At 44.9% G+C, this 13231-nt stretch overlaps 1 protein-coding gene across 1 annotated transcript; it reads right to left on the reverse strand.

Moving 5' to 3' along the window:
* Positions 1 to 1759: 1759 nt before the first annotated feature.
* Positions 1760 to 4013, reverse strand: LOC123180514 (E3 ubiquitin-protein ligase RNF181). The gene is made up of 2 exons (XM_044592579.1): positions 3221 to 4013; positions 1760 to 2226 (listed from the first exon to the last, which is right to left on the reverse strand). The coding sequence occupies exon 1, from the start codon at positions 3727 to 3729 to the stop codon at positions 3283 to 3285; it is 447 nt and encodes a 148-aa protein (XP_044448514.1). The 5' UTR covers positions 3730 to 4013; the 3' UTR covers positions 1760 to 2226; positions 3221 to 3282.
* Between the last annotated feature and the right edge of the window lie 9218 nt (positions 4014 to 13231).

Below are 13231 nucleotides of genomic sequence, written 5' to 3' on the forward strand. Positions count from 1 at the left end.
CTCATAGTCATAGGAACATGTATAAGTCATGAAGAAAGCAATAGCAGAATACTAAACGATCAAGTGCTAAGCTAACGGAATGGGTCAAGTCAATCACATCATTCTCCTAATGATGTGATCCCGTTAATCAAATGACAACTCATGTCTATGGCTAGGAAACATAACCATCTTTGATCAACGAGCTAGTCAAGTAGAGGCATACTAGTGACACTCTGTTTGTCTATGTATTCACACAAGTATTATGTTTCCGGTTAATACAATTCTAGCATGAATAATAAACATTTATCATGAAATAAGAAAATAAATAATAACTTTATTATTGCCTCTAGGGCATATTTCCTTCACGAAGCGCTCCAGCAGCTTCTCCATGAGGGCCGAGAGGTTGGTTGTCTGATTCTCCATGGCTGCCATGAGATGCCGCGTCTGCGCAGAAGCCTTGGATGGCGCCGTTGCTCCCGCTCCGAGCAAATCAAACCCCGCACAGGATTTCGCGCGAATTCACCGAAGCGAATCCGCACCTGATGCGGTGGGTGTTACCGATTTACCAAGAGGATGTGGGGCGACGACGCGGATCGGCAGCGGAGAAGAAAAATTTCGTGGCCTCTGATACCAATTGTGACGACCGAGGAACCCTAGGGAGGGGATCGATCGCACAGGAAAGGGGATCGGGGTGAGAGAGGAAGCAGGTAGGTGAGCAGAGAAGGAAAGGGGATGAAAGAATTCAGATCGTATTTCATTTCCTGTCTCTCTTGTTGTTTGCGGTCACCGCTTAAGTACAAGTCCACACACACACGCTGGCCACAAGCGGCCCACTACACCCACTGGGCTCTGGCCCATACACTCTCATCTCCTATCTAGTCCACTGATGTACTCACATCAGGTGTGACAAAGGGCCACCATGGCCGGCAGCGACGCCGGGTCCCTTCTTTCGTCCTGCTCTCTGTCGAGCCTCTCCTGCTCGTCGAGCCGGGCATCCAGCGCGTCCCACTCAGGCGGGCGCTCGAACTCGTCCCGTCCCCTCCTCCTCCCGCTCCCCCTCGCCGGCGCGTCGCAGCCGTTCTCGACGTGACCCTCTGCTTCTCGCGCTGCTGACTCCATTGGGCTCAACCGGAGACTGGATTTCGTCTGACACGAGGCTTTGCTCTTGATTGTCCTATAAGCCTGTACGTATCCTATCCTATACGGTGATTGTCTTCCTATACAAACCGGAGACGGACACCACGCATCATGGTTAACTCCTGCATAGAGGATGCCAACACGTCGGAACATATACACGGTATCGGCCTACCTTGCAAGTCCGACTCGTGCTTCCACTCGGACACTACCACGTTCCCAACCAACTCCAATGGCGCGCTCTTACGCAGCCCAAACCTATACTATTGTCAGATTTATCACCACGACAAACACCCTTAACAGTTGTTCCCTACTTTCGGCTAACGTGTACATTCCTGCACGCCTCGTCTACTGTATGGACCGGCCCAGTCCGTGTCATCAAACGTGTTTGTTTGCAACCAATGCAAGCTTCTTGTACAGTTTTCTGACTTCAATAAAAAATATGGCACACCATTGGCGTGCTCTTGAAAAAAGAAACTGTGTTACATACAGCAGCAAGTTGCAAGTCTACTCGCCAGTTTATCAAGGGATTCAAAGTGGAATCAGTCCCTTTCATATAGCTATATAGTGAAGGCAGATATGGTGATAGTGTTCTCTGAGAGCGCACAACACCAGATTGGTACCAGGTGAATCAACAACACTATCAGAAAAAGAAACAAAGACTTTCAATCATAACCTGCACACCTCAAAGATTTGCAGTGGCATCTAGGTATTCAGATTATTATTATTTTGCCCCATACGCCTCTCAGAATTGCTAGCGGGGTTGTAACAGAACATAAAGGCAGAACGAGCTCAAAATGACTAAGAAACATGCGACGCCAAGACTCCAGGACAGACACAAAAGGGGAGATAACTACAGCCCAACGGACAGTGGCTGTGAAAAACTAATTATCATTGCTGCAACAGCATGTCAACAAGGTGACCACCAGCAATGCAGTCACTCCAGCATCTCGTCGTTGTCCCCAGATCTGTGAACTTCAGCTTCAGCTTCATCGATACACAACTGGCCATGCACAGAAGTCGCCTGCGCAGCCTCGTGAGCTCTCACAGAAATCTGCCGCAGACTCGCCGCACCAACCAGGAGATTGTCTTTGTCCCGATCATTCTGCATTCCTGCCCAAACACGAAGGAAAGCACACATGTAACAAATCAGCTCAACAGGGGCTGATATCAACTTATTATCAAAGCAGGGCTCTATTACGAGTTTTGCACAATGCCCACCACATGATAGTTAGGGCCTAACAGAATGTTCTTCGCTGCCCACCAGAAGTATCGTGTAAAACACACACGTCTATAAAGAAAACACCCGTAGCACGGCAAATAATGCTCCACATATAAACAACAGCAGAACAAATAAAAAATAAATGATTGATGCTCTTATTTTCATCACAAAATCAACAAGTGTAATCAGCAGTTCGTTTGCATTTTTCCATATTATCTTTTGTAGCAATGCCATTGTGCCAGATCAGCCATAACCACATTTTGATCTTGGACGTCGATAACTAGCGAACGTTAGGTAGGTGACCATGGCAAAACGAACATTTTTTGTGGCAAGATTAAGTTGACACAAGGATGGCAAGTTTAGTTGGTAAGCATGGCAATTCCGCCCGTGTTATGTTGTTTGCCAGAAAATTGACATGCGTGTCAACTAATGTTGCCATAAAAAATGTTCGATTTGCCATATGCACGTCTCTGACATCAGGTACTTATCATTTCCGTTAATCTTAAGAGGAATCCTGGCCTTCCACAGATGCTTAAAGATCTGTCCAGCCCCGTACTCGATAAACTCCTCTAGGTATTGAGATGATTGTTCCAGATATATTTGAACAAGGCATTACTACAATACATTATGACTAGATCAATTTACCAGAAGAATACTGAACTTTGTAAACTCAACCAATCAATAGCATCCATTCGTGTATAGATGAGGAGCCAGGGCAAGCACCACTGAGATTGTTTCCACCATTAGAATGTTTGATTGATACGAAGTGGTAGTTATGATGAACATTGAGGAGAGTAATTTCGAACAAAATTACACCGCTTGTGACCGGTAATCAGATATTCAGATGAACATAAAACAGGGACGGCTGCAAGAAGAGTGACTCACTCAATCGATGGACATTCTTCAGTTCAGTTGCTGCCAACTTGTTCAGATGTAGTAGCGGCTTTCTAAGCCACCGGCTCCGGCTCCGACACGTCGGCGGACCTAGGGGGCATCTCGGAACGGCAGACCGGGCAGAATCGGCTACGGAGGAGCAAGTCGAAGATGCATCTCTGGTGGAAGGAGTGGGAACAGGGCATCGTCCTCAGCTTCTTGCCGCCGGCCACGAAACCCTCGAGGCACACCGCGCAGCCCTGCTCCCTCGTCTCGCCCACCTTCGGCGTCTCCATGGCCACCATGGCCTTCAAGGAGGCCGGATCGATGACGGCATATGCACCGTCGTCGTCCCACTCCCAGTGATCCCCGTTTAGGGCGGCCTTGGCCTCCGCGGCTCGCGTCCGCGCCTCCTCGTGCCTCAGTATGGAATCCCGGGACAGCCGGTGGCGAATTTCGGTCCACAAGGCCGGGCCGTCGACGCACCGCCCGTCGGCGAGGGAGTCGTGGTGGTTTTCCATTGCCGAATCTGCCCCTGCTGCTCTGCCCTTTCAAACCCTACTAGTCGAGAGACAGTCAGCCTCTTGATGACGACGTGGCCTGGATCTAGCACGCGCGAATCAATCTACCTATTCCGGGAGGCCGGCTCCGATGAAGAGACGGGCAAGGCGGCGGCGGCGAAGGTCGGAGTCGGTGCCCGCTGCCGCAGTCGGACGAGAGGAGGGGGAGTAATTTTGCCACGGAAAGGTTTTTTGTCACGGGAAGGTGTTTTGGGGAGCATCTGGCACGGGCGGTCAACCAGGGGGCCGTCGGGGGAGAGGGTCTCACATTAGGCGAGATCAATGTGATCGAATTTTAAAAAAAAATCTACACGTTCAAACATTCTTAAAGAAATTGTAGACACACATCAACGGTTGATGTTCAACCTTAAAAAGTTTCAACTCCTAATTCAACCTACATTGGCCCTGTTTGGATACTCTAACACAGTTAGAGTTAGAGTTATTTTCTAACCCACTCTAACTCAAATAAGCACCTCTCCACCGGGATAGTTGGGTTAGATGGAACTAACCCACTCTAACCCTACCTGTTTGGATACTTTTGGGTTATTTAAGCCTCCAACTAACCCAAACTAGCTCTAACCCCATGATTCAAACAGGGCCATTAATAGAAATAAAAAAGACAAGACTGGACATGAATAGTGTCAAAGTACTATTCACCCAAAGCTGCCACTATTCACATCTGAATTTGTCTTTTTTGAATCTCCAAATATACTTCGAGTTTTGAGCTGATTTTTTTTGGAGTTGTAGACATACCCCACATGAATGTTGTTAAATAATTTCAGATTTTTCCGAAATGTCTAAATATGAATTTTTAGGGTTGATCTCACAATCTCACCTAATGTGAGATCTCATACAAGTCTTCCCCCGGTCAACCAAACCTGGCCAAGTTGGCCGGCAGGGCCCCTTAACCCTGCTAGCATGTCACGGTCCAAGGCGGCGGCCCAGTTATAAACAGGTCGTGTTGTGTCGGCATATGGAACCAACTAATTAGAGGGTTTTCCTAAAAAAACTAATTAGAGGATGCCCTCTCAGAAAACCCAAAGGCATTTTAACGGGATGGCAGCGCGTCACTTTATGCGTCATTCTGTTGTCACGTGTAGCGTGCCGGGTGTATCATCGGAATTTCCAAAAAATATACGCATTTCTTTTTTTAGACTTTTCAACTTTTGTTTGGTTTTCCTTAGGTTTCTGTGGATTTTTTCATGGAAGAAGTGTTTTTCCATGAGAAACACAACTTATGTTTTCACCCGAAGCACTCAATTTGTGTTTCCGCAAAAAGGGAACAACGCATGTGTGCTTCCAAAAAAATTGAAAAGCACGAATGTGCTTCTAGGTTTATTTTATTTTTTGGTTTTTGGTTTTCCCTTGATTTTCGATCCTTTCCCCCGTCTTTTGTTCTTTTCAGTTTCAATTTTTTTCGGTTTTCTGATTTCTGTTTTTCCGTGACTTTTTTTTACAAAACCTTAATATCGGATCTAGTTTTGACTATCTCGACATGAGAAATCCAATGATGAAAACGGTTCATGATTTGAATGCATGGTTTAAGAGATACAACATTTCGAAAAAGAACGGATCTACGAAAAACATATAGTGCGTTGTGAGAGAAGGTGGGAATGGAGCTATGCAAGGGGTGCCGCTAACAAGTTATTCACACATCTTATATACCTAGGACATCCATCCTCACTATCATTTTTATCTTCACATGCAGCCTATCCACCTCAGCATTATTGCCACATTAGCGTTTTCTCTTTTTTTTCATTGAAATTGTGTGACTCATATTTTCTGCGGTATATATACGTAGCATTGTATCATTGAAGGAAATATGTCCTAAAGGCAATAATAAAGTTGTTATTTATATTTCCTTATATCATGATAAATGTTTATTATTCATGCTAAAATTGTATTAACTGGAAACTTAGTACATGTGTGGATATATAGAAAAACAAAGTGTCCCTAGTATGCCTCTACTTGACTAAGTTTCCTAACCATAGACATGTGTTGTCATTTGATGAACGGGATCACATCAATAGAAGAATGATGTGATGGCCAAGACCCATCCGTTAGCTTAGCATAACGATCGTTAAGTTTTATTGCTATTGTTTTCTTCATGACTTATACATATTCCTCTGACTATGAGATTATGCTACTCCCGAATACCGAAGGAACACCTTGTGTGCTATCAAACGTCACAACGTAACTGAGTGATTATAAAGATGCTCTACAGGTGTCTCCGAAGGTGTTTGTTGGGTTGGCATAGATCAAGATTAGGATTTGTCACTCCGAGTATCGGAGAGGTATCTCTAGGCCCTCTCGGTAATGCACATCACTATAAGCCTTGCAAGCAATGTGACTAATGAGTTAGTTACGGGATGATGCATTACGGAACGAGTAAAGAGACTTGCCTGTAACGAGATTGAACTAGGTATGATGATACCGACGATCGAATCTCGGGCAAGTAACATACCGATGATAAAGGGAATAACGTATGTTGTTATGCTGTTTGACCGATAAAGATCTTCGTAGAATATGTAGGAGCCAATATGAGCATCCAGGTTCCGCTATTGGTTATTGACTGGAGATGTGTCTCGGTCATGTCTACATAGTTCTCGAACCCGTAGGGTCCGCATGCTTAACGTTCGATGACGATTTGTATTATGAGTTATGTGATTTGATGACCGAAGTTTGTTCGGAGTCCCGGATGAGATCACGGACATGGCGAGGAGTTCGAAATGGTCGAGAGGTAAAGATTCATATATTGGAAGGTTGCATTCGGACATCGGAATGGTTCCGAGTGATTCGGGCATTTTTCTTGGAGTACCGGGAGGTTACCGGAACCCCCCAGGGAAAGATATGGGCCTTATGGGCCATAGGAGGGAGGCTAACCAGCCCACATGGGGCTGGTGCGCCCCCCACAAGGGAGGAGGCTGAATTGGACTTGGGAAGGGGGCGCCACCCCCCTTTCCTTCTCCTACTCCCTCTCCTTCCCCTTTTCCCCCTCCGGTAGAAGGAAAAAAGGGTGGGGCCGAATCCTACTAGGACTGGAGTCCTAGTAGGACTCCCCTCTCGCTGGCGCGCCCCTTGTTGGCCGGCCTCCTCCTCCCCTCCTTTATATACGGGGGCAGGGGGCACCCCAAAGGCACAACAGACAATCTCTTAGCCGTGTGCGGTGCCCCCCTCCATAGTTTTACACCTCGGTCATATCATCATAGTGCTTAGGTGAAGCCCTGCGCCGGTAACTTCATCATCACCATCACCACGCCGTCATGCTGACAAAACTCGCTCTCGTCCTCAACTGGATCAAGAGTTCGAGGGACGTCAATGAGCTGAACGTGTGCAGATCGCGGAGGTGCCGTGCGTTCGGTACTTGGATCGGTTGGATCGCGAAGAAGTTCGACTACATCAACCGCGTTACTAAACGCTTCCACTTTCGGTCTACGAGGGTACGTGGAGACACTCTCCCCGCTCGTTGCTATGCTTCTCCTAGATAGATCTTGCGTGATTGTAGGAATTTTTTTGAATTACTAAGTTCCCCAACAATCATTACTATGATCAAATGTTTTAACTAAAAGTACACAACCTTTTTCCTACAGATTGTGCTCGGCCTCGATCTTAAAAAAGGAGAACTACGAGAATTCAATAAGGAAGAATCATTAAAAGAGTTTGAACCCCTTGTAAGAGAGAAAGAACTTTCAAAGAAAAAAACAGGTAAGTTAAGAATTAAAACTGGGTAGAAGTATACATACGAAATTCATTCTCCTTAAGCTTGCACATTTACATGAGATTTAATTCTTCAAACAACAATGATCTTTCACCCTCTTTGTCTTCAAACAACGCATATTATGAACCTCACAACACAGTTTCTTGCTACCTCTTGAGCATGCGTTGGTTTTTCCTTGAAGAGGAAAGGGTGATGTAGCAAAGTAGCGTAAGTATTTTCCTCAGTTTTTGAGAACCAAGGTATCAATCCAGTAGGAGGCCACACGCAAGTCCCTCATACCTACACAAACAAATAAGAACCTTGTAACCAACGCGATAAAGGGTTGCCAATCCCATCACGGCCACTTGCAAAAGTGAGATCTGATAGAGATGATAAGATGATATTTTTGGTATTTTTATGATAAAGATTGAAAGTAAAGATTGCAAAGTAAAAATAGATTGGAAACTTATATGATGGAAAATAGACCCGGGGGCCATAGGTTTCACTAGTGGCTTCTCTCAAGATAGCATAAGTATTACGGTGGGTGAACAAATTACTGTCGAGCAATTGATAGAAAAGTGCATAATTATGAGAATATCTAGGCATGATCATGCATATAGGCATCACGTCCGCGACAAGTAGACCTACTCATGCCTGCATCTACTACTATTACTCCACACATCGACCGCTATCCAGCATGCATCTAGAGTATTAAGTTCATAAGAACAGAGTAACGCATTACGCAAGATGACATGATGTAGAGGGATAAACTCAAGTAATATGATATAAACACCATCTTTTTATCCTCGATGGCAACAATACAATACGTGTCATTTCCCCTTTTGTCACTAGGATCGAGCAACGCAAGATTGAACCCAAAGCTAAGCACTTCTCCCATTGCAAGAAAGATCAATCTAGTAGGCCAAACCAAACTGATAATTCGAAGAGACTTGCAAAGATAACACATCATACATAAAAGAATTCAGAGGAGATTCAAATATTGTTCATAGATAATCTTGATCATAAACCCACAATTCATCGGATCTCGACAAACACACCGCAAAAAGAGTTACATCGTATAGATCTCCAAGAAGATCGAGGAGAACTTTGTATTGAGATCCAAAGAGAGAGAAGAAGCCATCTAGCTAATAACTATGGACCCAAAGGTCTGAGGTAAACTACTCACACATCATCGGAGAGGCTATGGTGTTGATGTAGAAGCCCTCCGTGATCGATTCCCCCTCCGGCGGAGCGCCGGAAAAGGCCCCAAGATGGGATCTCACGGGTACAAAAGGTTGCGGCGGTGGAAATAAGGTTTCGTGGTGCTCCTGGGCGGTTTCGGGGTATATGGGTATATATAGGAGGAAGAAGTAGGTCGGTGGAGCTGCGAGGGGCCCACGAGGGTGGGGGCGCGCCCAGGTGGGCAGGCGTGCCTCCCTGCCTCATGGCCTCCTCGTTGATTTCTTGACGTCCACTCCAAGTCCTCTGGATCACGTTTGTTCCAAAAATAACTCTCCCGAAGGTTTCATTCCGTTTGGACTCCGTTTGATATTCCTTTTTTGCAAAACACTGAAATAGGCAAAAAACAACAATTTGCACTGGGCCTTGGGTTAGTAGGTTAGTCCCAAAAATAATATAAAAGTGCTTAGTAAAGCCCATTAAACATCCAAAACAGATAATATAATAGCATGGAACAATCAAAAATTATAGATACGTTGGAGACGTATCATTTCTCACTACATAGTCTATGTGTTGAACAAGTACACGAGCTCCGTCGACATACTTGACTCATTGAATTACAGATACACAAACGGTAAGGCATGGAAAAACAACATAAATATCACACAGACTGGCACGTGCTTTCAACCTTGATTTTTTTTATTCTTGCACTACTTATCTTAATGGTGACATCCAACAAAAAAACCAAACTGTAATCACAGATTAAAAGGATGTATGCACAGATGAAGAAGAATTATGGAGAAGCGGAATTAGAAGCCAACAATGAACCAAACTGGTCGAGGATAGCAGAAATGCCTAACAGAGTTTGCGTGCCAAAACAACAGGGTACGCAATGCGGACACTTCACGGTCCAGTTTGTAAAATACTGGAATGGCATTAAACTAACCAAGGACGGTGAGGGTTTTCATGTACGTTAATAGTACGAGCAACAATTTTATTTTAGAACCGGCAATGCTAGAATTGTTAAAACAATCAACATGCATGTCAACACCATGAAAAATTAGGAATATCCAATGACCTTCCTTCAGCATAGCAAGGTAGATGCCGAGTGGAAACCGGAGTTCCTATTTACAACCATATTTGGTGAAACCAACCAAATAAAGTGCGAGCAACTACCTGGAAGAATCAATGAATTCAAACCAAAAACTTCGAAGTTCTTTTCAACCAGCAAAGGTAACAAAATTATTTCTGCTTACTATTTTGTAACGACTCATGCTTGACCAATGTTTTTAGTATAATGGAAGCTTACATAATACCTATCTAGAAAGAAAATAAGACTTGGTTTTCATTAATCTATTTAGCATGAGAATAACAACCATCAATATCTGCCTCTGATAGAAACAGACGCAACAAAAAAGAATAAAAGGACGAAGCACCAACCCATACCCAAAACATGAATATTTCTTCCAACACACAAACAAAGTGGCCGAGCGCTTCCAAATAGTCAAGAGCGACAGCTGGCACGAGGAATTCAACGTATGAGTTGTTTTCTATTGCACCTCAAAATAGTTAGACCCAGGCCAAAAAGATTCTCAAATTCAGTTTGCCATTGACTCTCACCTCAAAAATTATTTTATTTTTCTGTCACAGCAAAACTGTATTTAAGCGCATATGTACAGAAAGTGAAAGCACGCATCTGACTGGAGCCCGCCTGAAGGCAGCATTTGGTCCAAAACCAGCACAAACGAACATACCACATCATATAGAAAGAGAGAGTGCTTGATGAAATAGCAGATATCTGGGAAAGCAGATTCGATTCAAAACAAAGTGGTAGACTAATATTAGGCCCAAACTCTGCAGAGGTAAATTTTTAAAAACCACAAATTTGTTTGTATTGTAGCGCCTGTTTTTATATTGATACTAGTTTGTGTTTTTCTGACACTTTTTTTATCGTACTTACTGTTTGCAGCACATACTGGATATAAAGAATCACAGTACTCCTCCTACCAAATTTAGAAGTGCAATGCAAAGAAGGAAGGTTCCCATGTATCTCAAAGAACATCAACAGAATAAGCTCTCCACAACAAACAAGGTAATATCCTTTTACTCCACAACAAAATAAAAATATGTGTTTTATCATATTCCTTTATATTAAACTGCCATCTAACACCAAAACTTTTGTACGCAGATATTCATACCACTTGAGAAGGATGACCGGTATGTCCTATATATGATGGACAAATATAAAAAAAGTTCATATTATTGATCCTCGAGAAACAACTCCCGGGAAATTAGAGAAAGAAAAGGTAAACCTAGATCAATTGGATCCAATTGAAGTAGCTCAAAAGCTTGATGAAATGGAGGACGCTACAAAGGAAAGGCAAAAACAGTTTGAGTAATATCATGTTCATAAGTGAAAAATCATACCAAGCGCGAGGTGCTTGTTTGAGGCCATACAGTGCCTTGTTGAGCTTGTATACCATGTCAGGACGCTTTGGGTGTTCAAAACCAGGTGGTTGTGCAACATACACTTGTTCTTCTATTTTGCCATTGAGGAAGGCACTCTTTAAATCCATTTGGTATAGGAGAATGTTGTTGTGGTTGGCATAGGCTAGCAGTATGCGAATGGCTTCAAGCCTAGCCACAGGAGCGAAGGTTTCATCGAAGTCAATCCCTTCAACTTGTGTGCAACCTTGAGCAACGAGACGAGCGTTGTTTCTGACAACTTGACCATGCTCATCTTGTTTGTTGTGATAGATCCATTTGGTGCCGATGATATTGTGCTTGCGAGGATCAGGACGCTTTACTATCTCCCATACATTATTCAGCTCAAACTATTGAAGCTCTTCTTGTTGGGGAACGTAGCATGCAATTTCAGAAAAATTCCAATGCTCACACTAGATATATCTAGGAGATGCATGGCAACGAGAGGGGGAGAGTGTGTCCACGTACCCTTGTAGACCGAAAGCGGAAGCGTTTGACAACGCAGTTGATGTAGTTGAACTTCTTCTCGTTCCGACCGATCAAGTACCAAACGTACGGCACCTCCGAGTTCTGCACACGTTCAGCTCGATGACGTACCTCGGACTCTTGATCCAGCAAAGTGTCGAGGGAGAGTTTCATCAGCACGACAGAGTGGTGACGATGATGGTGAAGTAATCTGCGCAGGGCTTCGCCTAAGCACTACATGAATATGACCGGAGGCGTAAACTGTGGAGGGGGCGCCGCACATGGCTAACAATTGTTGGTGTGTGTTCTAGGCGCCCCCTCCCCATGTATATATAGGTGGGAGGGGGAGGGGAGCAGCCTTGGGGTGCCCCAAGTAGGAGGAATCCTACTTGGGGGCCTCCTCGAATTCGGCCTCCCTTACCTTATCTCCGGAGGGGGGAAGGAAAGAGGGGAGAGGGGAAAGGAAGGGGGAATCCTATTCCCTATATTTCCTTTCCTCCTCCCCTTTTCCTTTCTCCACTTAGATCGTGTCAGGACCCCGATCCTAAGTCACACCGATCTAGCATGTAACACATCATATCACTTTGCGGCCTCACGCACGGTATTCCCATGGGTGCCACCTTTCCTGGCCTGGGACCGTTTGCGCCTTTTGGCTCACGTATATGATAGTGTCGCTAGCATCCATATGAAAGAGAACCCGGGCCGACATGACTAGTCGTGAATCCAAAGTGGCACTAACTTACAGGGACAGGCATACATGACCCAACAATGAACGTGTCGGTCATCAACGTATGAACCCAAGTCATAGCAAGCTACAAGGACTTAAAGGAACAACGCGTGACATTTCCCCGAAGGGACAGACACAGGAACGAAGAAGGACACATGCTGACCAGCCTAAGTGTTCCGGAGCGGTAGCAAGCTACCATGGCTCAGTGGAAGCACTAGGCACTACAAAAAAAATACACTTCCGTGATGATACGTGTTTGTCACAGTAGGTCGCGTTTTTTGTCATGCATGTACATCCATGACGATTTTATGACAGAATCAAGATAGTCATACCTGTGCTGTCGTAGAAGTGTTCCATGACATTACCAAAATTATCATCACGGAAGTGTCCACTTCCATGACGATAAATCGCGTGACACAGAAGTGCTTTCGTCAAGGGTGATCGACACGTGGCATCCACCGTAACGGAACGCCGTTAAGCTATCGGGTCGGGTTTTGGATCCGATAACCCGTTAACAGCCCCCACGTGTAAAATTCTTATTGGCCGGACGAAACACGTGTCAGCTCGTCAATGGGTCAGATAGGCGCCTATGATATGTCGACACGTACCACGGCCCACCACTGGCCCATTTAGCTTACAAAGCCAGCCCGTTTGACTTGGTCAAAAGTTAACGGGCTGGCCCATGAAAATCCTGTTAACGGTCTCTTCGCAAATAGCCCATTTTACGGCCCGTTAACTCACGGCCCGTTAGGCCCTAAAGGAAATCGGCCCAACAACGTCATGTGGGCCGTCAAATATAACACCAGCCCATTTCACTTTCGGCCCATGTATGGCCCACGATGTCTTTCGGCCCATATGAGGCCTTCGTATCTTTCGGCCCTTTACAGGCCCACGGTGACTCTAGCCCATAA

This window comes from Triticum aestivum, chromosome 1D (assembly GCF_018294505.1).
Source record: "Triticum aestivum cultivar Chinese Spring chromosome 1D, IWGSC CS RefSeq v2.1, whole genome shotgun sequence".
Taxonomy (NCBI): domain Eukaryota; kingdom Viridiplantae; phylum Streptophyta; class Magnoliopsida; order Poales; family Poaceae; genus Triticum; species Triticum aestivum.

Coding starts and splice junctions, on each gene's coding strand:
- LOC123180514 (XM_044592579.1), bottom strand. CDS start 3,729: ATGGAAAACCACCACGACTCCCTCGCCGACGGGCGGTGCGTCGACGGC.